This window comes from Rousettus aegyptiacus, unplaced genomic scaffold, assembly GCF_014176215.1.
Source record: "Rousettus aegyptiacus isolate mRouAeg1 unplaced genomic scaffold, mRouAeg1.p scaffold_m13_p_2, whole genome shotgun sequence".
Classification (NCBI taxonomy): domain Eukaryota; kingdom Metazoa; phylum Chordata; class Mammalia; order Chiroptera; family Pteropodidae; genus Rousettus; species Rousettus aegyptiacus.
The window spans coordinates 174,585,478-174,613,370 of record NW_023416295.1 but is presented as its reverse complement, the minus strand read 5'-3'; the positions used below and the strand labels follow the sequence as shown (position 1 = coordinate 174,613,370).

Sequence of the window (27,893 nt, the reverse complement as noted above, 5' to 3'; positions counted from 1 at the left end):
ATAGAGCCCGTTCTTTTCATTTGCTCAGTGCACAAGAATAGTGAGGAGTCAAAGGCAAACGATTCCTTTGACTCCCCCAAATTTCTGGGCTCTCAAGGGCCCCCAGAGTGGATTTGGTTGAACCACAAGAGCACAGAGCTGCAGACTGTTTCTGGATCACAGGAAGAAACCTGGTTCTAGAGCCTTCGAGGATTCGCGTTTCCTAACTGATCTTGCAAGTTAGCCACTCGGAGAAGGAGGAGGCGGAGAGAAGGTGTCCCGCGAAGAAATCCTGGACCATTACCGCCTAGAAAGCATCGAGCCTGCCTTCCCCCTTAGAAATGGGGAAACTGAGGACTTCTTTCACCGCCCAAGCCCACAGAAGTCCTAAACTCTATCTTCAGACCCCAGGATGAGGGGTTGGAGCTCCGTCCTGTGACGAAGCAGGAATCAGCACCCTGGGTGAGCGGGACAGCATCACGCCAAAAGATGACCAGAGCATTAGTGAGCGAGTAGAACCTCCAGGGCCAGCAGGGGCGGACGCATCGGGCTTAAGCAGGAGGGCAGTTTTCAACAGCCAGCTAGGAAGAGCGGCGTGGAGGGCCCGAGCTGAGTTTGAGGGTTAGAAGGCATTCTAGGGTCAGAGGGTCACACCACAAGTGTGACCTAGGGCAGGCCTCACCTCTCTGGGCCTCCGCCCCCAAGCTATGCAATGTGGGCGCTGAACTGGAGGCCTCCGAGGGCCCTGCCAAGTGCTCACACTCTACTGACTGCATCTCGTTTTCACCTCCGGCAAGGAGGGTCCTGACTGCCAACGTACCACTGAAATTCACCCCTTGGTTTCGTGAGGCTCACATGTACCTCCGCTTCCATCACGACCCACCGATGGACAAGGGACAGAACCCCCTCTCAGCCGGCTTCGGCAGGAAGGGGAGCGCATTGGCTCCCGAAACTGGAAAAACTCGGCTTCGCTTTCCATCTCTCAGCCCGCTTTCCTCGCGTGGGCTCCGTTCTGGGCCAGTCCACCCCTCCCGACTGAGGTGGCTGCCAGCAGTTGTCCCCATAGCAGCCCAGAGTCTCAGGACAACCAGTGTCCAAGGATTGGCTCTGATCGGACCAGCCTGAACCAATCACTGTGGCCGCAGATATGCTGGCTCAAGTGCTCACTCCATGGGGGCTGCAATGGCTGGGCCTCCGAGGAAAATCCCGGGTCCCTTGTAACAAGAGGATGGCATGGATGCTTCACCTGCAAAAGGAGCAGTGGGTTGAATTGCGGCCTCACAGTGTCCCCCAAAGATATATCTCCTCGGAAGCTGTGTATGTGACCGACCTTAAAAAGTCTTTGCAGATATAATGAAGTTATGGCTATTCAGATGAGAGCAGTCCGGATTTAGGCTGAGCCCTAAATCCAACGTCAAGTGTCATTGTAAGAGGGAGGCAGAGAGAGATTTTGAGCGAAAGAGACACAGAAGGGAGGAGGCTGTGTGATGACAGAGAACAAGACTGGAGCGATGTGGCCCCAGGCCAAGGGACGCCCTGGCCCACTGGACGTGGGAGAGGCAAGCGAGGGCCCTCCCAGAGCCTCTGGAGGGAGTACAGCCCTGCAGACACCTTGACCTGTGCCTTCCGGCCTTCGGAACCATGAGAGAACACATTTCTGTTGTAAGTCCCCCAGTCTGTGGTCATTTGTGACGACGGGCATGGGACATTGTTATGACAGGTATGGGACACCAACGACACTCATCCCGGTCTCACTGAGGAAGCACCGTAAGCAGAATGTAGTTGTGACTCCCAAGGATCAAGCGTCTATATGGGGCGGGGAGGAGACCTCAAAACATGCCGAAACTTTCTCTCTAATCCAGCCTTTCACCTCGCACTCCCAGGATGCACTGCTGCTCCCAGCACCTCATCAGGAAAGGACAGGGGCCGGGGCAGAGCTGTTGGGCTCCAAACCTTTGTCAATGAGCCATCCCAAGGTAGGTGCTAGGTAAATATATCAACATGACTGAAGTGAGACGAAGATCTGCAAACATGAACACCGCCTTCTCCTCCAGGCTCATGGGCGCAAGTCCCGGCTACTCTGCCCGCTGGCCGTGTGTCTCTGAGTAGCCGCTGGGCGTCTCTGAGCCTCAGCTTTCTCCCTTTAGAATGGGGATGAGAACGGTCCAATCCTGCAGCTCAGGTGAGGATTAAATGAGCTGGACTCAATGGACCCAGCACCCGGCTGTCTCCCTTCCCCGCCCCCATCCCCACCCCCAAGGGGACCATGAGTCGGTCATTTTCTTTCCTTCACTCAGCAGTTACCTTTACAGCGCAGGCCCCACGCGGGGGGCTGAGAGGAGAGGGCCATTTTCAGGCCTTTGTTGGCCTGAGTTGCTCTTGCTTCGGAAGCTGTGCCCACATCATCTCGGACATGAATGTATATCCTTATCGAACGTCATTGTTCTCAAAAAAAAAAAAAAATTCTGAAAAGATTTTTTAATTTTGCTCTTGAATCACTTGGCTACATGACTCTGCCTCTGAAGATCACCTAACCTTTTGGAGGCTTATCTGCCTCTGTGCCTCTGGCTTACAAGCAGAAGACGGCTCCGCAGTCCCTAAGTCACAGAATCCAACACTGGCTTTTGTAAAGTCATAAAACAGTGCCCGGCACATGGTAAGCCCTGAACTCATGTTTGCTACGTAAGATAAAACGCTAGTAACCTGTAAGTTGTAATTTCTTATCGACTACTCAGAAGTCTCAAGATTCTTGCCACATAAGAAAACCTAACCCACAAAGAGGTTTCAAATGTAAAACTTTCGTAAATACCAAATCAAAAATAAAGACTACCTAACGTTATATCTCATAAGTATTTAGTGAAACATCTTTCATGTTAATTTTGCCCTTTTATTTGTGCATTTTGCAGTAATACACATGTTGGTCGTTCATACAGTTTCTATCGCCCAAGGCACTGCAGGCCGTGTGTTCCTGGACAAAGGAAAGAGGGGACCTGGGTTGCCACGGAAAGGAGCGGGCTCCCTAGCTCAGCCCCGGCTCACCCCGCCTGTCCTCCCACGATGCCGGGGTTGGAAGGGCCCACGGGGACATCCGGCTCAGCCTGCTCATTTACAGACGGGAGGCTCAGGGCTCTGGAGCGGAAGGTTCGAAGTGTGTTGGTGCCAGGTCTCCTGATGGCCATTTAAATGTCTTCCCCCGTTTCGTGTGTACCCACGTGTAGCCTGCCCACCTCATCCTCGGGTCCTTGCAATTGTTCTTCCTGGCACCAACCCGCTGTCTTGCGGTTCCATGAAGTGGAGTTTCACCTTTCAAAATAGATCATGTTCCATGACCATTCTCCATGGGTTCTTCCCTCCCAAAACCAGAAAAGAGATGAATTAATGGCATATGGCATGTGCATTGTTGTCTCTTCCTTCTCGGCTGCGGTGGGTTCGAATTCTGACTCCGGGTCTACCTTGCTGTGTGATTTTGAGCATTGCTTAGCCGCCCTGGGCTGTCTCGCCTGATGCATGTAGACAACACTATTTGCCTCCCAGGGCTCAAGATTATACTTGTTTATGTTCTTGACTTTTCTGGCATGAGGCAGTTCCTCAAGAAACTGTGTCTCCCCAACCCCCATCCCCATTGGGCACTTCCTCTTTCAGAATCTCCTCTGAACCCTGTATTCTCATCAAGGTTTTGGTGCCTTAGAATAATTCAGAGATTATCGCCTCCAGGGGAATTTTAGCAGAGATCTATTAAAAAAAGAAAAAAAAGTGGAGTGCTAGAGGTGGAAATTCTGACAACAGCGGAGGATGAGAGAGAACATATTCGGGGGAGGGTGGGGGATGGTGGCAAAGGGGCTGATAGGTGGGAGTAGGGAGGCGGTTGGACCTTTTCAGGTAGTTCTCCTACCTTGGTAGCAGGTGAGAAAACAAACAGTGTTGGAGGAGCTATTGCAATCTAGATCAGGACAGTGGTTGGATTTAATTTTCCAGAAGAAAAAAAAAAAAGGCTAAGAAACAGGAATTTCCAGCAAAGGAGAACCATGAGTCATAAGGAAGAAGCTGCTAATGACACACTCACATGACCTCCAAAAGTATTTTGACAGATGACTATCAGGGGCACCTACAAGAACCTTTGGATCTGCCTCTGGGAACCCGTGATTATCAACCCAAGGTGAGGCTTCTTCACCTGACCTCTGACCTCCGCTATCTTTTCTTCTTGGGGACTAAGGAGAAAAGATAAACAATTGGAGTCCAAGTGTAGATTTGGAGACCGTCAAGCCAGGAAGGACCTCAGCGACCATCCCATACCACCTGCCATTATACGGACAGTAAACTGAGGCTCGGAGAAGGTTGGTGGCCATAGCTTCTCGACCACACTGGCACCTCGTCCACCAAGTCCGTGGGGCTTTCAGCCACTTAAAAAGAGGGAGAAATGTTCTCTGGGAGCGTTGCTTCTTCATACTCACTGGCTCTTTGAATAAGATCAGCCCCAAACGTGTACACATAAAACGTGAACCCTCAAAGCCATTGTCACAATCATGTACATGAGACTGGCGTTTAGGCATACCGTATCGAAAATGAAGCAACCAACCGATGACAGCAGTTGGCTTGCGGTTCATCTTCCTTTTTGCTAAACTTTGCTTTATTATTGCTCTAGCATTGTTTGCAAAATAAACCTCAAGGAAAGAAGTGCTCGAGTTGAGAGCTTACGCGATTCCCTTCATTCCAGGGTTGCTCATCGTACTTCCTACCCGGCGCCATAACCACCAACCAAGTAGGCGCCCTAAAACAACACAAATGTTTCGTCTCTCAGTTCCGTCTACAGAGCAGCACTACAGCGGGGGCCTCGCTGAGCTGAAAGCAGGCTGCAGGCAGAGCTGGTCCCTTCTGGAGGCCGTAGGGAAAAATCTGTTTGCTCGTCTCCTCCAGCCTCTAGAAGGTGCCTGCGTTGCTTGACTCGTGCCCCCCCCCCCTTAATCTTTGAGGCCAGCAACATCGCATCCCTATGTGTCTTCTTTCGTCGTAATGTCTTTCGGATGACAGCCAGAAAACTACCTCCGAGTTTAAGAATTTATGTAGTTTGGGCCCACGTGGATAATCCAGGATAATTTCTCCATCTCAAGGTCTGTACCCTGATCACTCCTGCAAAATCCATTTTGCCATGTAAGGTGACATAGTCACAGGTCCTAGAGATGAGGGAGTGGACATCTGTGGGTGTGGACACCTGTGGGGGCCATTAGTCTGCTGACATACCTTTTTCCCCGCCCCCTCAATGGTCTTTCAAGGTGCATTTCACTTCCTCATAGATAAGAACATTTTCGTTATAATGGGAAATATGGGTAAACCACAATTTTTTCAAGGATTTTAAATCATTTTATTTTTAATTCTGTTTTCTATTCTAAATATTTTCTTTATTAAAAATTTTTAAATCTTATATTAGTTGCAGGTAGACAGTACAGCAGTTAGACATTTATATAGTTCATGACGTGGCCCCCCGCCCCAATTATTTCAGTGCCCATGTGGCTCCACGTGCAGCCATCACAATGCCTTGGCTGTCTTCCCGAGGCTGTGCTCTACGTCCCCGTGACTATTTTGTAACTACTCATTGGTGCTTTTTCATCCCTTCACCTTCTTATTCTGAATATTTGTATATAGAAAAGTGCACAGATCATAAAGTTACAGCTTGATTATTTTTTATAAGCCGACCACACCCATGCAGTTGGCACCCAGATAGAGAAACAGAACGTGGTGGGTGGCCCCAGAAGCCCTGCTCACGTGCGCTCCAAGTCCAAAATATAACTTAACGTTTGTTGACACTGAAACACCCTCTATGTGGGCGATACCTGGAGTGTTCCTGAAATAGAAGGAAGAGAGCCCCAGCCCTGTTCATTTATTCATTCGACGGATATTTTCTGGCACCTGTCCTGGGCTGGATGCCAGGAAATACGGCTGAGCTGATCCGATGCTGGTCCTGTGGCAGCCATGGGTGTCGGCTGGGGTGCGGGAAGGGAGTTCGTGAGGCAGATAAGAACACAAGCGCAGGGGCCAAGCCTAACCAGAGGGCTTTCCAGGGAAGGCGGGCCTGGAGGGTGAGTACGGCCGTGGAGAAGAAAGGGTTTTCTCAGGCAAGGGGCACAGCACCAGCAAAGGGGTGGCCGTGGGGACAGGCAGGGCTCGCTGAGAGTTTTGGGAAGTGAGTGGGATATGACCACTGGCCTTGTCAGCTTCTGAGCCCTGGTGCAGCCTGTCCCATTTCCCGTTTCCCCGGTTCCAGTCTCAGCTCTTCAGACTCAGAACTGAAGTCTCAACCCACAAGTCACTGTCTTCATTTTACAGATGGGGACACCGGCCTGGAGAAGATATACCCACGGCCAATCACTCACTTCACTAATTCCCCACCCCCGCAGTCCCCCAAGCCTGGCACTGGGGACACAGAGCAATCAAACACGGGCACAAAACTCGAGGCGAGGCCTAAAGCAGGATCCAGACCACTCATTTCTTTCTTCAGGGCTACTCCCATTCCCCACTGTCCTAGGCCTCCTTACTACCTCTTCCAGGAAGACTTCCTTGCTTCCCTTTTAGGCCTCTAACTCGTTCTTCATTCATCCATCTCACATTTATTTATTTATTGAGCATCCACCACCTGCCAGACAACCTTCTAGGCACTGGAAATACAACCGTGCAGAAGACAGACCCCTTCCTCTGTGGGGAAGTCACACCATAAACAACACATAGCGTACAGTGTGCAGTTAGAGGAGGTAAGCTCTGTGCTGTGAAGAAAAATAAAGTAGGGTAAGAGGCCAGAGAGGGAGGGAAGGCGGCATTTTAGGTGAGGTAGTCAGGGAAGGCTCTTTGAGGAGGTGACTCGGGGATCCGAAGGAAAATGAGGAAGCAAATTTTACAAGGATGGGGGAGGAGGCAGGCTCAACCTTCCTTGATGGATCTGAGGAATGGGGCTAGCGTGCCTGCAGGGGGATGACGCTGGAAACAGCTGGTTGGGACACTGGGCACTCCCTCTCCATGTCCTCCTCACCCCATCCTCCTCACCCCGTCCTTGGGAGGGGGCCGCTAGGGGTGCGGTCTGGGGAAGGCCTCTGGCAGCTTCTCCCTGGGTCGCTCTCTGTCAGCAGAGGCCAGCTCACGGAATCCATGCCCCACAACCTTGGCCTGCCTCAGGATCACTTGCCCAGCGGCCCTAGTACCTCCCGCCCGCCCCGCCTCCTCCGTAGTCAGCACCCCGGGAGAGACACCGGCCACAGCTGAGCAAACAGCTCACAGCCCTTCTCAACACCTGCGCTGTGCCGGAGTCGGTGGGGGTGGGAAAGTCTCTGCCCCGGTGCCCTCCAGGAGACCTCTTTATGGGGGAGGGAGCGACGTCATTTGCGGTTCTTCTGAGGAAGTTCCTAGCAAAAACCGGCCTTCGCAACTTGGAGGAGAGGAGGAGGATGACAACGAGTGGGGCGTGTGACGAAGTCGATCTCGGGCAGGGCAGCAGGAGAGTGGGGGAAGGGGGACGGGCCCGGAAGGAACGACCGAGGAGGGGGGAGGCAAGCCCCGGAGGGGGCTCGGGGGCGGAGGTCAGGCGCTGAGACGGCCGTGGGGCTAGGGCCTGGAGGTGACCACAGGGGTCAGAGGGGCTACGGAGGGTCAGAAGTCCATGGACTGGGGGTCGAGGCGAGATCTCGAAAGCCTTTTGGGGGAAACGTTGGCGGTGGGCGGAGGCAGGACTTTTGGGAGTGGGCGGAGCCAGAGAGGGCGCGGCGGCGGGCGAAGGCGGGGCCTGGGGCGGGGCGGGGCCTGGAGGGCGGGGCCTGGGGCAGGTAGGGGCGGGGCGGGCGGCGGCCTGAGGCGCGCGGACGGCGGCGCGGGGGTGCGCTCGCCTCACTCGGCTCGGCGGGTGGCGGCGGCGACGCGCACAAAGGCGGATTGTGGCTTCACTGGTGCTCGCGGCGGGCCGCGCCGGGGCGGGGGCGGCGGGGCGCGCCGGGGCCCCCCGCGGGCGCGGCGCGGGCGATGAGCCGGGGCCCGGCATGGCCTCCGCGCGGCCGCCGGGCCGGGCCTGCGCCTTGGCGCCGGCGCCCGCGGGGCTGCGGGCCGGGCCGCCCGCCGTCCCCGCCGCGGCCGCCTCCCCCGAGCCTGCGGGCGGCGCCGAGGCCGAGGAGCGCTCGCTGCAGCACATGCTGCGCGCCATAGCCGAGGAGCGCGGCCGCCTCAGCCTGCGCCGCGAGGTCTGCGGCCTCGGTGAGTGGCCGGCGCCGGGGCGCGCGGCTCCGCGTGTGTCGGGCCCGGCGTGGCCCTCGCGCTTCGTGCGTCCCCGTCTCTGCGTGTCTCTGTCCGTGTCTCTGTCCTTGCGCGCGTCTCTGTCTGTCGGTGTCTCCACCTCTGCGCGGGTCTCGGGGCTCCCTGCCTGTCGCGCTCCCCTCCCGGTCCCCGCGCCCCTGTGTCTCCGTCTCTGATTTTGGTTCCAAGAGCAGCGCCCACACTCCTACCCCCGCGTCTCTCTGTTTCCCGGGCCACGGCGTCTCCCCCTGCCCATCTTCCCCTTTGCTCTCCGCGGCTCTCCCGGGCCTCGGGGCCGCCGCAGAGTGTGGGCGCTGGCCGTGGGGGGACCCTCGGGCCATCCCCGCAGAACCAGGGCCCCCTGCGGCTCTGGGGAGACCTCCCAGCAGGCCGCCCTGGCATCATAGCCAGCTGACGAGGAGGGCCACGGCTCCGGCCTCCTGAAGCCTTTGTCTTCCCAGACCTGTCGGCACCTGCGGGTTCCGCGGGACCCTTAGCTCTGAGGGGAGACCTGTTGGGCTGTGGTCTCCCGAACCCACCCGCTTGGCAGAGGGAGGGGGCCCTTCTGGGTGCGGTTCTGCTCTCCGGCGCCCCTGGGTCATAGATCTGCCTGTGGCGGGGCGGGGTGGGGTGGGGTGGGGGTGCCCCGCATGGTTCCACAGAGCCAGGGACTGCAGGTGTGGGTGGGGTCTCCGGGCCTGGCTGGGTGTGAGGTAATGGCTCCTGAGATGGATGGTGCCCAGACTGGAGCGGAAGGAGCCCCCTCCCCTGTGGTGCCTGGTTTGCCATTTTCTCTATGAAAAGACCCCTCCCTTCCTCACACGGGAATGACTTCATAGCCCGTTGTCTGCCCACCCCCACCCCACCCTCATCCCCAGTCTGGGCTGGCGATTTCTGAGAAGTCCACACCATTGAGAAGGGAATGTCAGCCTCGGAGGTTCTATGAGTCCTCCTCCCTCATTCGCCACTGGGGAAACCGAGTCCCAAAGAACCAGTGTCTCCCCCTTAAAGTCACAAGGCATCAGGGACATGACAGCCCCAGGCGGCCAGGCCCCTCAGCAGGCCACGCCCTAGAGGACCTGTGATGAAATGAAATAAATTCCAGTCCTCCTTTGTGTAGGAGGCAGGCTTAGCACGAGGTGCTCGCTTCCTTCAGGGGAGCAGGGCCCAGCCCAGCGTGCCCCGGGAGTGAAGCTTTTCTCTTGTGCAGGGTGGGGTGAGGGTGAGTGGGAATGGATGACAGAGGTTTCGCTGGTTCCTTTTCTGAAAAGTGTCACGACTTAGTTTTGACTAGAAACGGAAGGATTGCATTAATTCACTAAGCAAACATTCACCAAGTTCCTACTGTGTGCCAGGCTGCGTGCCAGCTTGGCAGGCCCTCAGCCCTTTGCTCAGTAGCTCCAGGCAGCCCCTCCCCACTCCCCTGTCAACAGGCCTTTACTGTCCTGGCCTCTGAGCATCTCTCCCCTGTTAGGCAGGCCCTGCCCCGAGGAGCCCACAGGGCCGTCCGCTAAGAACGGTAGCAGCTTGTTCTGGCAGCTGGCATTTACTGAGCACTTACTGTGCACCAGGTGCCTTGTGTGCTCTCATTTTGATACTGGAGCAGCATCTCCGTTTCACTGACGAGGCGCCTGAGGTTCAGAGAAGCAAAAGACTTGTCCAGGGAGAGCCGAAGAGGCTGTGGCACAGTTGGAATTGACCCTTGGTCGGTCTGACCTAGAACTTGCCCCGCTCTCCCCACCCCGATGAATGTGGCCAGCCAGGCCTTGCCGCACCTCCTGCACCGCATCTGGGGCAAGCTGCCCCACAGCAGGCCGAGGGCTGAGCCTGGCGGTCACGCCCTCCAGCCCTCCCTCACACACAAGTCGCCCTGTTTCACCCCCTGCCCTGCCCCATACCCCCCACCACTCGGTCCCTGTGGTGTGGAAAGCCACCTGCTACTTGCCGGCCCTGCAAACACCTACAGGTCTCCCCTCAAGCCTCCCCTCCCAGTGCTGCCACTTGGGAACGCTTCCTCCACTCCCCAGCCGGCCCCGTGCTCTCTGTACCACGTGCGTGTCCGCTGGACGATCAGGATGACTGTGGCCTTGTGATGGTCTGCCTGGCTGTCTCCTCAGTTAGCAAGGGACCCCTGCAGGGCATTGCCCAACTCCGTGCCCAGCATGGCCATGTGCAGAGGGGGTGCCCAGTAGACATTTAGCAGACAAATGAGATGATTAATTTCTGGGCTGGGAAACGAAGGGGGTGTGGATGGCCAAGGAGAATGGAATCCTAGCAACCCTTAGTAGGGCTCGTGTCGCTCATCTCTCGTGTTTCAGATGAGGTAAATGGGATGCTCAGAGAGGGCCACGCTGAATGGTGACTTCATGGCCACAGTAGAGTTAGAAGCCAGTGTTTGGCCTGAGCACTGAGTCTCGAACCCCAAACACTGGCCCCAAAGACTTTGACATCCAGCGCATCAGGAAACCCTCTCATCTCCACTTTACAGCTGTGACAACCTGTTACATTTAGGAATTAATTGAAATCTCCCAGATTTTTGTTGTCTAACTAATGCTTATGTTATTCAGAACTGTGCCCTGTTTTCTGAGGTTGTTTTGAAAGTATAAGGGAAGCTCTGGTGGAAATGCTTGAGCCTGGACAAGCTGTTGTCATTTCTGAGTCACAGGGTATGTCTATAAGATGGGAGATCGTCACTTGGTTGTCATGATGGAAGGTATTTTACCGCATAGATCCAGACCTGACTTGAATCTTATCTCCTGTGCCCTCTTCAATAGAAGCATTTTTTGAGTACCTGCTCCAAGCCAGGCAGGCGGGTTGGCCCTGATCCTGCCTTGTGGGAGGGCACAGTGGAACAAGGGAGAGAAGCCAGGTGCACAAGTGACTTAGCTGGAGCAAGAACCCTGCTGGAAGGAGCCAGGGCTGTGGCTGCTCTGAGTAGGATTTTAGTGTTTTGTCTACGGGCATCTGCTTGTGATTCCACGTAGTAGATGAACCAAGCTGCTGGCTGCGGTAGCTTCTGTGGGGCTTCGGAATCTGAGCTGGAGAGTCAGGTGGTCCAGGTCCAGATGGGTGATGCAGGCATCTGGACCAAAGGTCGACATAGCCTGACGCTTCTCCTGGGGCTTGGGCCTTATCATGGGACCTGGATGGCGGCCCAAGCATTCCAACAGGGCAGCACTCCACTGACGTTCGGGTAGGCCACGTGGACACCACCTGGCCCTAGGACCCAGTGTGAGTCGAGAGGCGCTGTGAGGGGGGACCTACATCATGCAGGTTGTCTTTGGGACCTGCCTAGGGTGAGCATTTTTAGAGCCGTTTTGCCTGGGCTGTCACCCCTGTTTAGGTGGCCTAGGGAATTCTCTGTCCAGAATGCTGTGGGGCAAAAGGAGTGTCTCATGCTCACCATTTCCTTTTATGCTCAAAAAGTCCTATAAGGTAGGTATTGTGGTACTCTTCTCTGGCCTGAGGAGGAAACGCAGGTGTGGAGGTGAAGTAGCCCACCCCCCAGTCTTGTGGCCAGGAAGAGCCAGACTCTGTTTCGGCCCACGCTCCTGGCAGCGGTGAAGCCTGCTCACACCTGTCCTCAGGTGCTGGTCCTCCAGCGGCACCAGGTGTGCATGGCTGCCTGGCTCCAGATAGATGGAGGAAGGGCCTAAGTCGAGGTGTGAGTGTGCACCCCTAAGAAAAGAGCCACAGGGCTGATGGGGGTGTGGCCTTTGAGAGGGGCGGAGGGAGGGAGGGGCTCCTGCATGGCTCATGGGGCTTGCAGGGCAGCTGTGCGTCTTGGGGCAGGAGCCGTGGTTTGGGGCCCTGAGCGCTCACTCGAGAATTTGGCACTTCTTTGGCCTGGCCTTAGGGAGCTTTGCAGGTGTGAGACCTGTGGGACGGCCTGTGCCAGAGAGGCCACAGCGCAGACGACACTGGACATCCGTGTGCCAGCGCCCTGTGCCCACAGCAGTACCTCCCGTAGAGGCGGGTTCTGTCGTCATCCATGTCGCTAATGAGAAAACCAAGCTTCAGAGAGGAAAGTGACTCGCCCGGGGTAGCTGGGAGCGGGCAGAACTGGGGGTCATGGGGTTCCAGCTGAGGCCTATCAGATGCAAGTAGCTAATTTGCAGAGTTCACAGAATGAGCCAGAAGGAATGAAGAGAGGGAACTGCTTTCCCGTGAGCGTCTCCTCTGCTGAACACCTGTGCGTGCCAGGTGCCTGACCCACCTGTGAGCTAGCGGGAGGGCTGCGCACTGTCGGGCTGGACTGTGTTTTGCAAGGTGCAGTGTAGCTGGGCATAGGAGGCGGGTGGGAGGCCACCCTTAGGGACCTCCGTGTCCTCAGCTGTAAAGTGGAGACAACAGTCTGTAGGGTCATGGGCTTGTATGAGAAGTCACAGGCACAGACTCATGAGTGGCATCAGGAGTCAATGAGACGTGGCAGGTCCAGGCCCCGCAGAAGCCGTGGCGCAGGGCCGACCCTATGTGCTGTCGTAGCTCTAAAGGAGACGTCGCCCGTGGCTGCTCATGGAATTGGGGTTGGATTCGTGCTCTGCAGTCACTGGGGACGGTGTTCCTGCGGCCGCAGCCCCTCTGAGGCTGAGGCAGAGTCGTTTCTGGGCCAGTAGCTGAGGAGGAAGTGTGACCGTTTGGAGGGGTAGCGGTGCCTCTTTCGGTTCCTGGGTCTATTTTTAAGGTCTGTGGGTTGCGGCCTGTATCCGTTTCTGGGCCTGCAGGAGCCAGGAGGCTTCCAGCGTGCCTCTCCCCCGAGGCAGGGACTCCACGACCTTTCAGAGAAACCTGAGGATGTTGGACTCACACTTTAAAAAAGACCGAGGGTCACAGCTGTAGGGCCGTCTCTGCAAGGCGAGAGGGTAATGAGCTAGCTGTGTTGGCGCTGCCCCGCCCCAGCCTGGCCAAATGTGCCAGTTCTGTGGCCTCTGACACGTCACGTCCCCCTGGCTGCAGCACTTACTGTGCATGTTTATAATCGCCTCCGTCACCGAGCAGGGCAGGCTCACAAGCACCAGCTAAGCCAGGAGCCACTTGTTAAAAGACAGCCTCAGAATCCCCAACTGTTGTCCAATTAAAAAACATTACATGCACATTATGGAACCTGGGAAATAAAAGAAACGGGGAAAAAAGTTATTTGTAGTTCCAGTCACCCGGAAATACGCTATTAACTGCAAAATCTGGCTTTCCAATATTTTAAAAACCTGTTTAAAGAATACTTGAGAGTCTGTACATAAAATTTCTTAATTGTGCTTTCTTACTTAAAATTCTTAAAACAATTTTTATGTTAAAACTCTCAATATTTATATGACCACAAGACAGTGCATGTGCCTTAATTTCCTGAATTGGTTTCATCTTGTGGGAAACTTAGCTTGGATCCCATTTTTCACTATTATAGATAGCTTGCAACCAAACTATTTCTGCACAAGTTTCTGCATTTAGATGATTTCTTTAGCACTTGGGAGGCCATTGCTTAGAGGCTGCTGTCCGACCCTACCCCCCCCCAACCAAGGGCAAGGCTGGGACCCTAGGTGGACATGGCGGGTGGCGGACAGATGTTTACCACACTCGCGCAGAACTGTGCAGCGGTCAGTACAGAGCAGGAAGAAAGGTGGGCAGCAGAAGGTGACGATGACACAGCCCAGGGCAGGGAGGCCCACGCCCCACCTGCACCCGCATCCCGCCTACAGCCAGCAGCTGCCACTCCTCCCTTCCATTCCTCGTCGCCCATCCTCACCCTCAGAGACAGCAGACACTGGGCGCCGGGTGAGCACGGTCCCAGGCCGCCTGTGTGTGCCGAGGCCCTCCGAGTGCGGCCGCCAGCGTGGTCCCGGCTCTTCCCGCTGGGAGCTTGTGCGGGTGGGGAGGGAGCGCCGTGTGCGTTCAGGCATTCTCCCGGGAGCAGACCCGACTCCGAGAGGCTTCTTCTGCCTGCCTAGCTCGCTCCTCCCACTGTCTGGGGTGACCTAGCAATTTGTTCCCTGTCTCTTGGCCTTAGCCTAGGTAGCAGAATGTCCTCTGGGTCACAGCCTGTCCCAGGGAACTGGGCTGGCCAGGAAGGATCTGGAATTCAGCCAGCCTAACCCTGTCACTGTACAGACAGGTAGGTGAGGCCCAGAGAGGTCCCTGACAGAGACCGATCATAAGAGCTAGAATGCCTGACAGGGCCCTCCCACCTGTAGCCCCTCTGTGCGGACAGGTGAGATTGCGTGAGACCCATGAAGTGGCAGGGCTGTGGGCCACCCAGCTCAGGGAGGACACTTTGCATAGTCCAGACTGGGCGAGAGAAGCATCGGCTCAATCTGGGGGGGACCCCCTCCTTTTAGAAAGGCGATCTATGTCTGACAGCTTACAAGCCAGCCGGCCAGCTAGCTAGCTTGAGTTTTTAGAAGACTGTATATATGTTGCCTCCGTTGAATAACCAGTGCATACTTAAGAAATGTCTGTTGGCAAAGAAAGGACGGGGCCTTAATTTTTAAAGTTTTTGTCTTGTAGATGGAGGTCCTGTTACTGTTCAAAAATCCTTCGCTTCTAGAAGTGCTTTGAATCTTGGAAAACACTGTATTTGGGACAATTCTTACGACAGAGAAGGAAAAGCGGAGTGCAGACTACTGTTTACAGAAAGCGTAATCGCCTCGATAGTTCAGGAATCAGCCGGCTTTTACCGCGCGCTCTCCCGGCCATGTCGCGTTGGTCCTCACCGCTGTGCTGAGTGCGGTGCCGGGCGGGCTGCTCTTGGCCCCATTTACGGGGAGCTGGGGCTCAGAGTGACAGGGGGGCCTCGGGTGAGGCGGGCACGGGCGTCCGCCTTCGAGTTCTCTCCAGATCGCTGCTCCTTGGGCAGCGTCGCCGCAGCACAGGACCCGCGACAGCCACCTTTTCACCTTCTCTGCGCCGTCTGCTCCCTCCAGGTGCGTGTGTGAGGTGTGTGCCGTCGCGGTTGCCGCATTCGTGCAGGTCATAGTGGCTGGGCACGGGGGCGCCGGGCTGAGCCGGGCTTGCCTGAGAGCTCCCCGGGGCCGTGGCGGAGGCCGCTCTCCAGAGGGCGGCCGTTGGCGCTGCCTCCCGCACCCCGCCCGCACCCCGCCCGCACCCGTCGCAGACCAGCCCTGATGCTCCCTGGGTCCCGGGCCCGTCGCCGACCGCCCTTGGACCTCCGTCTTCTCAGAGTGTCCCGGGTGCCTGCACCTCAGTCCGGCCCCACACCTGCCGCTCCTGCAGCACCCTCTTCCTAGCACCCGGACATCTAACCCGCAGGCCACGCCGGGGTGAGCCCTCCTCGTGCCTCATCCAGCTGTGGCCGAGTCCCGCCTCGTCTCTGAGCCGTCCCTCATCCTCGCCTGTGCCGCCTCTGCCGGAGCACGCTAGTCTCCGGACCCGGCGCTCTGTGGCCCCACAGCCGCCACTCCCGTGTCATGCCCCGCCGCTTACACCGTTCACGACCGCTCGAGGCCTGTGAGTCAGAGTTCAAGGTCCTGTGTGACCTGGCCTTGCTGACAAGCTAATAAGCCCTGGCCATGCGACTCTTTCGGGGGCCTCCCCATACTTTGCTGCTCCATCTACCTGGATTCGTCCCCCTTGCCCTATCTTCTGATGGAGCATCACGTCAAGGCCCCCCCACAGCCTTTTCCTGACCCCCCGATAGAATCTGCCCTGATAGAATTTGTCCCTGACAGCTCCTGCACCGAGGTCTGCCACCAGGCCTGTGACACTGCATGGCCGCCTCTGTGTGTGGCTTCCTCTCCCTTTCCATCGGGGTCTCCAGGGTCATCGGTGCCTGCTCTGCACCCCCTGTGACAGCTCAGGGTGCATGTCCCCATGAGCGGCCCAGGGAAGGGGCCGTGGGGGTGCCGTGGTGATGGATTGGTGGACAGGTACCTGTTGAGTGAGGAGGGAGAGGTGGCCCTCGAGTGGGCGTTTCTCAAAGAGGACCCCGCCTGGCCAGACTGAAGGGCAGAGGGCAGAGGCGGCTCAGGAGGGGATTTTCCCTGCGTGCTGTGCTGCTTTGGAGCAATGACTGTGGCTCTCTGGGCCCCCGTCCCCCTGGCTGCTCTGCCTCCACTTGGGCTGGAGGTCAGCCCCCGGACCTAGAGCGTCAGAGAGCGTCACAGAGGCTGCCTGTGACAGGCGACAGCCCTGGGTGGTGAGTCCAGGGGGCTGGTGGGTGTGACCCTGGGCAAGGCCCACCCCCTTCACCCATTTCCTCTTCCGTACAATGGGGGAGGAAGGCTGACCTGGGCCGCCGCTCTCAGCCCTGGGTTCCGGGACGCGTGTTCACTGGTCCACACCTTTTACCTCCTAAAGCGGAGCCATGAGTGAAAAGCAGGGCCCGTTAAACCACCTCCGGGAGGTCAGTGACAACAGAAATGGAAAAGGAAGATGCAGGACTAGGAAGAATCACATCCCAACCCCCACCAAAGACAACAAGAACTCCACCCCCTGCCCGCTTTAGGGGCTGCAGGTTTCACACCTGCCGAGACTCCAGCCCTGTCTGCAGGTCCTGTCTGCTGGTCCACAGTTTGTCTGCAGTGGCTGGTGCCACCTTGTGTCCCTAAGACTGTCACCTGCCGGCAGGTGGGGCCCAGGATTCCGATTCCTCCTGCCCCAGAGGGAAGGGGAGCCCCGCCCTACACGGGCGCATTAGCTGCTGCTCAGCCGAGCTCCTGGGAGTCCCCGCTCCCCGCAGCTTGTCCCAGGAGCCAGCCCGAGCCACCCTGCGCACCGCTGCAGGGTGAAGTCATCTTCAGCCAGGGCGCCCCTGAAGGTCCAGCGAGGCCGCTTCTCTCCCGGGGCGGCTGACGCCACCTGTTGTAAGCCCCAGTATTGCATCCTTCCCAATAGCCACCCTGTGACGAAGGGGCGTGTCCCTGTTGGCAGATGTGGATGACGAGACCCAGGGAGTTGAGGTGCTGCTTCACGGCCCCAAAGTAGGCGGTCAGGGTTTGGGACCCATGTCTCCTACACGCACGGCTGTGGCCCGTTCTCACGCTCACCTGTCCATTTTGCCCGGGAGAGGTATCCGGTGCCTTTTCCTCTGTGGCTTTGCCCCGATCTAGTATGTGAGGAAGAACCCACCCCCTGCTTTTCGCCGTGGAGGAGATCGTAGAAGCAGCGAGGGGAAAGGGGGACCTGGCAGAGGCGCCCCTTGTGTGTGTCAGAGCCGGGCGGTACGTTAGGAGTTTGGGGCCCTAGCGACGCGCCCACAGGAGAGGGACGCGGCACGTGGAGCTGCCGTGTGGGCTGATAGCTGTGCTTAGGCAGGATCGAAGCTGTCAGGGAACAGCGGCTGCACAGCCAGGTGTGGCGTCGTGTGACAGTGGCCGCTGGGCTGCAGGGGTTCGTACGCGTTGCTGCTTCGGAGAGTCTGAGGGTGTGGTTTTGGGACCTGCAGGCCAAGGGCCACTCTGGCAGAAGCCCCAGCCCACGACAGCAACCTCGAGGACAGGCCCCGCTTCCCTTCCTCACGGAAGCCCAGGCCTCACGCGGCGCCTGGCACAGAGCAGGCGCGGGGGGCGGGGGCGGGGTGAACCCGGCCTGGGTTCCAGTCCCAGCTCCGGTTCTGACCTGCTGCACCACCTGCATCAAGGGCTTCAGTTTCCTGAACTGTGAACTGGGTTATTAGGGAGATTCCAGGTGTGATCTGAGGGTTGTAAACGCACTTTAAGTTTTAAGTTCACCACATAGTGTACACGTCATAAAGTTATTGCTGGCGGCGGCTTTGGGGTGACTTGGAGGCTGCCGTGGTGTTCTCTGAGTCAACTGAGCACTGGAGGTTTGTCATAGTCACGTATTTGTTTAACAAATGCCAGCTCCTTGATGTGGGCCCTGCCCTAGCCTTCATCCTGGTCACCCTGCCAGCAAGGTGCTTTGTCTTGCTTGGTGGGGAGGGGCACTCAGTCAGGTGATCAGGGACCAGTGTGACAAGGCCATAGCATAGAGTTCAGAGCGTGGCTCAGGCAGATCTAGGTTATAGTCTGGCTCTGCCACATTCTAGCAGTGTGACATCAGACAAATGAGTCAATCCTTGAGCCTCAGTTTCCCCATCAGTTAAGTGAATGTAGCAATTTGCTTCACAGGATCTTGGGGAAGATCAAAGGCGGTTAAGTAGCTCAGGCAGAAGGGATCAGGTGCTTAAGTACAGGTAGCATGAGGGTCAGAGAGAGCCTGGTGTGGGGGTGGGGTGGTGGAGACGGACCGTGGGGAGGTGGCAGTTGAGCGACTCACAGGCAGGTTGGCATAGGCCTCGGCCCAAGACATAGTCCTGGCAGAGACCTGGCGGTGAGGAGGGCAGGGGGCTGTAGTGTGGGGTCCATGCTGGTGACTCCAGGGGCTGCCTGGGGGGCCTGGCTCATCTGGCCAGGGAAAGGGGACTTCTTCCTGAAGAAGGTGGGGAACCCAGCAGGGGTGCTGGGTTCAGCCACCTTGCGTCATTGAAACCCCACACTGCCCTTGGGCTGGCACAGAGGACCAGCCAGGCCTGCGGGAGTGCTCACATGGGACCCGTCAGACCCGTGCTCCTGCCCCCGAGTGCCCCACCGAGGCCGCCTGGGCCTCCTTGGGCAACGTCTTTGTCCTTTGTGCCCTGAGGAGGGTCTTCTGCCAGCGAGGGCCAGCGAGGGGCACTGAGAGGCACGAGTTGCCGAAAGGCCCATTGAGGGACCACAGAGGCCCATTCATTCAGCCCTGGCTGCCTGGGTGCGGAGGTGGCCAGGGGCCAAGGCTGCCTTGGACTCTCCCCAAGAGGACACTCGACCCCCCACCTTAGGAAGTCAGCCAGGCTAAGCAGAGGCTGCCGCTGAGCCAGGGGTGCTCTCAGGAGGCACCCCCTTCCCCCGCTGCCCGGGGATGGGTTGAGCGTCTGCCTTCCATGGGTCACACCTCTGCACATCTATTCTCGCCGCCCCAGAGAGACTTCCCTCAGCCTCCTCCCGGCCAAACTCTTCAGCCCCATCCTCTGCCGATAAACCCAAGCTGTGGCCCAGTGAGGAGGCCTGTGACTCGTGTCTCCAGCCCTGGCTCCTGGCCCCTTTCTCCTGTCCCAGCCTCACTGGGCGGCCCCCCACGGCCAGGCCTGCAGTGCTGTGCCCCTCCTTTGTCCACTCCACTCATAATCTTGAGCCCTTAACTGAAACTGCCCTTGGGAGCCTCCCCGAGACCCCTCGCCGAGGCCGGTGCCCGTGCGGGCTCAGGGCTCACAGCCCGCCCCACGGGCCCTCGCCGAGGCGGCGGTCCTCCTGGTCTGTGCTACTTGTTGATAGACCTGGCCCTCCCGACCCCAGGCCCCAGGGCCAGGGACTGGGATAGATTCCGCTCACTGTCCCGCACTTAGCACGGAGCGCCCAGCCTCGGGTGGTGGCCCTGCGAAGTGTCCACTTCAGATTAAATGAGGTGTGGGTGAATGAGGTCAAGTGCCCGCTCCAGCCGGCTGTGTGACCTTGGCCACTAGTGCCCTCTGTGGTGAATAAATAAAACTTGCTTCACAGACCGGCGAGATCGAGACTGTGAGTGTTTAGCACGGTGTCTGACACACAAGCCCTTTGTGTTACTTAAATGCATAACGTACTTATAAATTCAGTACAAAATATTTGGAAAACAGGAAATAGTTGTAATTTCACCACTCAACAGTGACCGCTGTGGGCATTTTGGTTTGCTCTCTTTCAGTCTTTTCTCCGTGGGCATTTTTAAAAAGCAATTTCCTTCATTCCAGTACTTATGTGCAATGTTGTGTCCTTTTTTAAAAAAAAAAAAAAGCATTTTTCAAATAACAAAATTATTATTAAAAACATCTTTTGCTACTTTTTGAATAAGCAAACGTGGTCAGGGCACCACGTTGCAAGGGAAGGAGGGGTCACAGTGAAAAAGCCAGGCGCCCCTTCCGCTTCTAGCCCATCTCCAGAGGGCGTGATGACACTCGCGATGACGTAAGCAACACCGGCCACCTCGGGGCGCCCGCTCCGCGCCGGCGCCGGCCCAAGGCTTCCGCAGGTATCTACCGAGTAAGGCTCCCGGCAGCGCCGAGAGCTCGATTTTGCTCTCACCACCATGTCGGAGGCACCCACGGGGGGAGGACGTGGCCGGCACTGCCGGAGCCAGCGGCCCAGCTGCGCGCTCTGCGGCCTCCCGCCCACCAGCTTCCTGGTCCTTCTCGTGATTCACTGTATTCAGAACCTCCGATACTGCTCAGCACCTCCCGTTCGCCCTCACTTCGTGTATCCTAGAGCTCTTTCCTCACGACCGGTGTCTAATGTGTCTAGTTCCTCCCCCAGGGATGGGACCACTGCAGTCGCTGGCAGACAGTGCTGCAGCGATCACCTGCCGTTCCCGCCGGGCGAGTGAGCCTGGGGTGAGGAGGCCTCGGGCCGGGGCTGCCGGGGGAAAGGCACAAGCCTTGGTGACTTCTGTTGCCCAGGACCTCTCCACAGAGACTGTCATCAGCTTACCTTCTGCCAGCTATGAAGTCCCCAACTCTGCTCACCCTGTCCAGCCTGCAGTGTCCTCAGGTGTTTGGATATTTACAAGCCTGATGGGTGAAAAATAGGACTTTGTAGTTTTTATTTACATTTCTCTAATTGTGTGAAGTTGGGCATATTTTCCTGTTTCGAAAGCCATTTGTTTCTCCCTTTGCTTTCTAGTCTATTTCATTTTCTGAAGCATCTTATGAAACTTATTATTTGCTAAGGAAATCAACCCTCATTTAAAAGTTCCCATGATTTTTCCAGTGTGTGTGTTTGTGGTGCGCGTGAGTTTTTTCCTTATAGAAATTTTAATGTAGTTTATTGTTCTTTCCTTTGATAGCTTTTGCGTGTAACTTAGAAAGCCTTTTCCCTCTCTGAGAGAATAAAAAATTCACTCATGGTTTATTTCACTTCTTTTATGATTTTACTTATAACATTAAAAGTTTTAATCTTTTTGGAATGTATTTTGCCTTGAGCGGGGACCCAGCCTTACTCTTTTCCTCGGCTAGCCAGTCACCTCAAGATCAAAGGATCATCTTCATCCTGTGGATTCGAAGTGCCATCTTTACGTAAACTAAATTACCGTGTGTTTTAGTTCTAGTTCCGTACTCTGTTCTGTTCCATCGATCTATCTAATGATGCACCGATACCGCCTTGCTTTCATTGATCACTTAGTTCATTTATTTCTTCAGTTAGCCCATACTTATTATTTCCTGTAGGTCAAACACTATTCCAGGAACTGAGTATACAGCAACGACAAAATGATCTTAGAGGAAAATGTCCATACCTTCACAGAGCTGACATTTTCTGTTAGAACATAGCTCAGTTCTAGCAGGACAGGTGTTGGCAAACTATGGCTTCAGGTCAGCCGGCCTGCTGCCTGACTTTGTAAATAAGCTTTTATTAGAGCAGAGCCATGTCCAGTTCTTGACGGGTCACTATCGTTGGTTTTGTAGTTGAGACAGGACAGAAGGTCTGCAGAGCCTAAAGTATTTTCTATTTGGAACTTTACAGGAGAAGGTTACAGGTTCCTGTGCTAGGGAAAGACAAAGCAAATAATAAACAGGTAGAATATTTGCTATGACATATAGTGACAGATGCTATAGAGAAAAATAAGGCAGGAAGTAGGATAGGGATGTTGGGGTGGGGTTTGCTCTTTTAAACAGGGTGCTTTGGGAAGGCCTCCCTGAGGGGGGAGATATTTGAGTAAAGAGCTGGAAGCAGCTAAGGAAGTAAGGCTCGTGGAGGATTTTGAGCAGAGACATGACAAGAACTGATTTAAGCATGGGGACCAGTAGGAAGCTGGGACAGTAACACAGGCCGGAGAGGGCGGTGCTTGGCCTGGGTGGAAGAATGGTTTTTGAGAAGTGGTTGGATTCCGGGTTTGTTTGAAGATAGAATCACAATGGTACAGAGAGATAAAGTCAGAGAGTTCTGCGGAGGAAAAAAAAAAGCAATGGTGGAAATGGACAGATCAGTCAATTAACAAATCTACCCAAGAAAAGGACTGAAAAGTTCCTGTTGGAGTCAGCTTCTGCTGAGACAGTAGCTAGAGGGTGATAAGGAGTCAAGGGAGGCTTTGGGTTTGTGTTTTTAAAGCTGGGCGCGTCTCGAGTGTTGTATTTGTTGGGATTCTCCTGGTTATGAGTGGAGACGCTTAGAAAGAGGGAGGAGGTGGCCAGCAGTCTGTGGAAGGGTGGAAAGCTCAGACCTGCAGAGTGGGAACGCCCCGAGCTCAGGACTCGGGTGGCTGCCGTTCTTCCCCGCTCCGTCCTCCACTTCTCCCTGGCCGTCTTCTCGCTGCAAGTCAAGCCCCTCCCCGGGGCAGGACAGGGGCATCCGCCAGCCTGGGGTTTTGTGATAGTTCGGGGTGACGGTGACATGAGGATTTAGCTTTCTAGTATGTTTTTTAGTATCTGATAGGAGTCATACCCCCACATCCCTTTCTGAATTTTCCTGGCTGTTCCTATTGCCACACGTCCTCTTGGCATTTTCTCTTGGGTCTTGTTAAATCAATAGACCAAATCAGGTAGAATTGCTCCCTCTACAATTTGAAAAGTCTTAGCTAAGAACTTAGTAAACCTTTTCAATTGTTCGTCTTTTTAAAAAATTTCTAAACACCCTATCCGCCGCCCTCATTGTATTTTCTAACTAAGAGTGTTGGTTTATATCAAAGGTGTTGGTTTCTAGATGGTGATTTTGCACCCAGGTACCTTACGATTTTTATTTTAAAGTTTGAATACTTTTTTAATAGATTTTTTTTTTTTGCATTTTCCAAGGGATAATATCATCCATAAGCAATGTTAATTTTGTGTTACATTCATAGTTTCTAGTATTAATATCTTTGTTGTATAATTACAATTTCTAGTACCTTTTTTATTTTTCAGGGTTGATATTTAATGTTATATGTTTCATAGCTTTAGAACAATGTTAATGATAGTGAGTTGTGATAATACTTAGTTTCTAACTTTTTCTAGTTGCTATAGGTATACTTTATGAAAATATCCATTTGTATTTTATGGAGTTTTTTTTAAAAATCAGGAGTGGGTGTTGAATTTTATTGAATGTTCTAGCATCTGTGGAGATGTTCATGTGTTATTTCTACTTGAACTATAAATATATAGTACACATATGAATAGATTTCCTAATATGGGACATTCTTATATTCCCGAGTTAAATCCTGCTCGGCCATGGCATGTCCTTTTAATGGATTACTGGATTCTTTTTAATATTGTATTTCAGATTTTTATGTTTATGTCTAGGAGTGAGATTCGCCTGTAATTTTCTGTGTGTGTCTGTGTGTGTGTGTGTGGGGTATGCGTCTGTGTGTGTCTGTGTGTGCATGCACACATGTGCACACAGGCTGTTTTTGGAATCAGTGTCATGACTCTTTATTAAGAGGAGGCTGTAAAAACTGCGTAACAAACCCGGAGCTGTTTCCCGAAGATCCGTTAGAATTGTCCTCGGAAACTTCTCAGCCTGCTGCTTCAAAAGTTCGTTTTTGGGAGTAGCAAGGGACCGTGTCTGCTGTTGTAATACACGACCATCGTTTTTGATGGCTACAAACTTTTAACGAGGGTGCTTCTGTAGCTGGCGTCACCTACGTGGGTTGATGGTCCAGGAGGGGCTTGGGGTGGACTTCAGGGAGCGCCTTCTAAAATCCAGCCCGGGGTGACTGCGGAGGCGTGGCCCAGGGAAAATGAGCCCGTAATGAATGGTGACGGCGGCGGCTTCGTTCACTGAGTTTTGCAAAGCGCCAGGCGCTGTGCTGAGCGGCCTCGCAGGATCTCATTTAGTCTCCATCCCAACGGCAGGAGGGAGCTGCGACTCGCCTGATTTTATTGATTAGGAAACCCAAAGTCCTTATCAATAACTCAGCCAGGCAGGCAGCGGCCCAGAGTGAGAAGTGCGTCTGCTCAGACTCATGTCTGACAGAGGTGGCCCCAGCCCCATGTTGGGGTCGCGTTACTGTGAAAAGACTCGTGAGATATAAAATCGCCCTTCTTTTTTAAAATGCATTTAAAGAATCTTCTCCGTGGAAAATAATTTGTGTTAAATGACCACTCTGCCAGAAAGTGGAGCCCACAGCCCCCGCACACTGAGTGCCTTATCCGGGTGTCCTTCTGGATGTCCTTGCACTAAGGGCCATCGATGCTCAGAGGGCCTCTGTGCACCCCCGTGGGGGGGGCGGGGTGTCAGGTGTGGGCAGGGCTGTTCCCAGGGCCCAGATGTGTGGCGGGAAGGTTCGGAAGAAGCCTGAGTTAATTTCCCGGCTGCCCAGCTAGTGACCTGACGGTCCCCTCAGTCTGCTCATTTGTGAAGCGCCCAGGAGACCCCGGCCTGTGCCTGGGCGTGGGGCCCTGAGAGAACATGGGGCTGGGTGTGCGTCCCCGTTGCCAGCAAGGCGCCGATTCCCAGGCTTCACTTGCTTTATCTTTAAACGGAGGACTGAAGTTTTAAGTTAGACTGAGGTCATCCCCACCTCCCCAAGTGACCGCGAGGCTCTGAGGAGGTCACAGGTGAAAGGGCTTTACGGACTGGAGCGTGCGGGGCACACGTGAGCCGTCGCCGCGGCCCTCCGTCCCTTGGCCAGGGCGGGTGGTCGCCGCGGCCCTCCGTCCCTCGGCCAGGCCGGCGGACCTCGGGCCGTGCTTCCCTTCCTTGCGCCTCGCAGACGCTGCGTTTCCTTTTCACGGTTTGAAGGCGAACCCTCCACCCGCAAAGATGGTACCACTCGCTTCGTTACGCTACTTGCTTCGCTGCGGTGGCCCGGATCCGAGCTGCAGCCTCTCCCAGGAACACCGTGTGTCACCCGCTCGGTGCCGCGCACAAGGCGGCAGAGTCCGTGGCCGCAGAGCCCCAGAGCACTGAACTGCGGCCACAGAGGCGCGGGGTCCAGGCCTCGCACAGCTCGGGGCCCTCGCCCCATCCCCGAAGCTGCAGGTTTATCGAGGGCTCTTCCGGGTCTGAAGTTGAGGCAGTGGCTGACGGAAGCGGGTCACTCGCCCGAGGCAGGGCCGGCGGCTGGATCCCCGCGGCGCCGCCGGGGCAGGCAGAGGCCAGTTCTGTGACCCAGCCCGTCCTCATCCGTGGGTTCCATCTTGGCTAATTCACCTACTTGCTGACATTTGTTTGTAACCCCCGAGGCAGTACTTACGGCGCTTTCCTCCTGGTTAATCGCAGACATGCAGAGTGGCGAAGATGTCCGTCGCCCCGTGTGCAGGGTCCCGGCGGAGGTGGAAGCAGAGCGACACTCTGCCTGCGTCGGCGCATGCTCAGTGCTGTGCGTCCTGCAGTTCTGTGCCTCGCGCCGGTGATTTCCCCGTGGAGAGCGGCCCCGGCCATGGTGCTGGCGCTGCCGAGTCCCGGCGCGCGAACGCAAGGCTGGGCCTCGTGCGTTAGATGAGCTTCATCCAGGCACGAGTTACAGTGCCGGTGGCCCGGAGTCATTGTCAGTGCATCAACTGTGTAATAAACAGTCTTTGCACAGAAACACATATGAAACCAGGTTACATATTGATTGGCGGATCAAAATATTGTGACCAGAGGCTTGAAGGAACTGAGTCCTGTATCTCCCCGGGGAGCAGTGATTTGGTGTTTGCTAACTCAGTGTTTGCAGCTACTTTATAGAGCATACCTACAAGGAATGAGGCGGGACTATAATCCTGCGGCCCTGGGACCCCCGGCTAGCAGGGACGGCTGGCCCCAGGCATGGAGCTGTCCGTGGTGCTGCCCTAGTGGCTTGGCGTTGGGGGACTGCACTGCTCCTGGAGTGTGTCCACTGGATTTATGGGCCGGAACACCTGCTGACCTGGAAGCCAGATGGCAGAGAGGGACAGAGTTCTGGAGGTGAGGGAGCTCTCTGCGAGAGCGGCGCCTCCCAGGGCTGGGCTTGTCACTCGGGATGTCTTGCTGGGCAGGCCTTGGGAAAGATGCAGGGAAGACAAAGATGGTACCGTGTTCACGGGCCGCACAGTTACTCCTCGTGTGTTTATCACACACAGTTACTGCACTCCGTGGTCCAGGGACTCTGGCAGGTTTGGGATCCGGTGACCTCATATGAGCAAACCACACTGATGACAGACATGCAAAGCAGCAGTGCAGAGGGTCCCGACGAACTCGCAGTTGGACAGAACCTTACAGCTTACAAAGGTCCTGCCCGTTGGCCAGAGCGCCTCCCCCAGTCCTCACCGCTGATTGCGGAAGGGCGGCAGGTTTGACGCGTCTGACGGGGGGGGGGGGGTCCTTGAGATTCAGAGAGGCCCGGGAGCAGTAGTCAGAGCCTGACTACTGTGTCCGGCGCACACCCCAGCACTGCGCTGTGCCCCCAGGGGTCGGAGTTCACTCGATCTCCACCCTGCCGAGCCTCTGGACTTGGACCGTGAGGTCTCATGTCTGTCTCCCTCTGTCCTCTCCTCCTCTGAAGAGACGGGGTCCCTCCTGCCCCCACTTCATGCTCTCTTTAACGAGCCTGCGATGGTCATCAGAAGTTGTACGTTCACAGGAAAAAGTAGGATAATCTTACTATTGATAATGTTAAAAGCAAATTTAAAAGAAAGAAAAAGTATTCCCTGTTAGGTTCAGCGACTCCCGTCATTCTGGCGTGATTATTTTGGGTGTTTCCATGTACTTCACGCAGCCGCGTTCGGTGTGCCCACAGCTCGAGGTTCTGCCGTTTCACAGAACATCATGTTAGCCACGTTTCCGCGAACCCACAGCTCTTCATAGCATCCTCTTAAAAGACTGGTGAAGATTTGGTTTGGTACAGGTAGCATCATTTACCTCAATTAAATGTCAGTGATTGCAGAATATTATTTTTTCTCTTATTATCATGACAATCCTTATATTATTTTCTGTCACTAATAATATAGGAAAGGTCATTGTACATAGGCTTTAGTTTTGTATTTTTAATTTCTCTTCCATAAGGTAGATTCATAGAAATAGGAAGATGCTCATTTGCTTTTCACAAAGAATTTAACGATTTTTGTTCTCTAGCGATATATGAGAGTCCCCAGCTCAATGCACCCTGGCCAGCTTCAGCTATGATAACCTTGTATCGGCTTAATTGGCGGTTAATTCACGTAAAATAAACTGCAGCCATGTAAAGTGAACAATTTGATGAGCTTGGATGGCCGCACACACCTGTAAAACCACAACCACAATCCAGAAACAACGTTTTAAGGCGACCACCAACCTGCTTTTTTGTCACTATAGTTTCGCCTTTTCCGGAACGTCCCGTGAACGTGACCATGCAGTCTGTAGCCTTCCATGCTGGAGTCTCTTGCTCAGCACGACAGTTTTAGGACTTGTCTGCAGTGCTGGGTGGATCGGTGGCTGGTTTTTATTGCCACCGAATGGCTGTATCATGTTTCCCATGTCTGTCCTCTCGGTGTCCGACTCAGGGCTATTGTGAATAAAGCGTCCCTGGACGGTTCCATGCCGCGTTTGTGCGCACACGTGCCTCGTTTCTCTCGGGTAAGTACCTGGGAGTGGCCGCGCCGTTGGTGAACATGCGTTTATCTTGTAAGAATCGGCCAGTGTTCCTGAGTGGTATTTTCTCGGTACCAAATTTGCCCCCTTAAAATGACAACTTTTTCTTTTAATATGGCATTTTGAATAGTGGGGAGCTCAGTATTTACCCCCATTTTGGTTAACTGGTTATGTTTCCATTTCGGTCTGTTACCTGTTTGGTGT

At 55.2% G+C, this 27,893-nt stretch overlaps 1 protein-coding gene across 1 annotated transcript in view; it reads left to right on the top strand.

Annotated features, from left to right (window-relative positions):
* The first annotated feature begins 8,057 nt into the window (after positions 1 to 8,057).
* The window catches only part of KIAA0930 (KIAA0930 ortholog), a 39,435-nt gene continuing 19,599 nt past the window's right edge, over positions 8,058 to 27,893 (top strand). Inside the window, exon 1 of the mRNA XM_016135730.2 lies at positions 8,058 to 8,205. Within this exon, the coding sequence (XP_015991216.1) occupies positions 8,142 to 8,205 (64 nt within the window). The 5' untranslated portion in view covers positions 8,058 to 8,141. The remainder of the gene's footprint in view (positions 8,206 to 27,893) is intronic.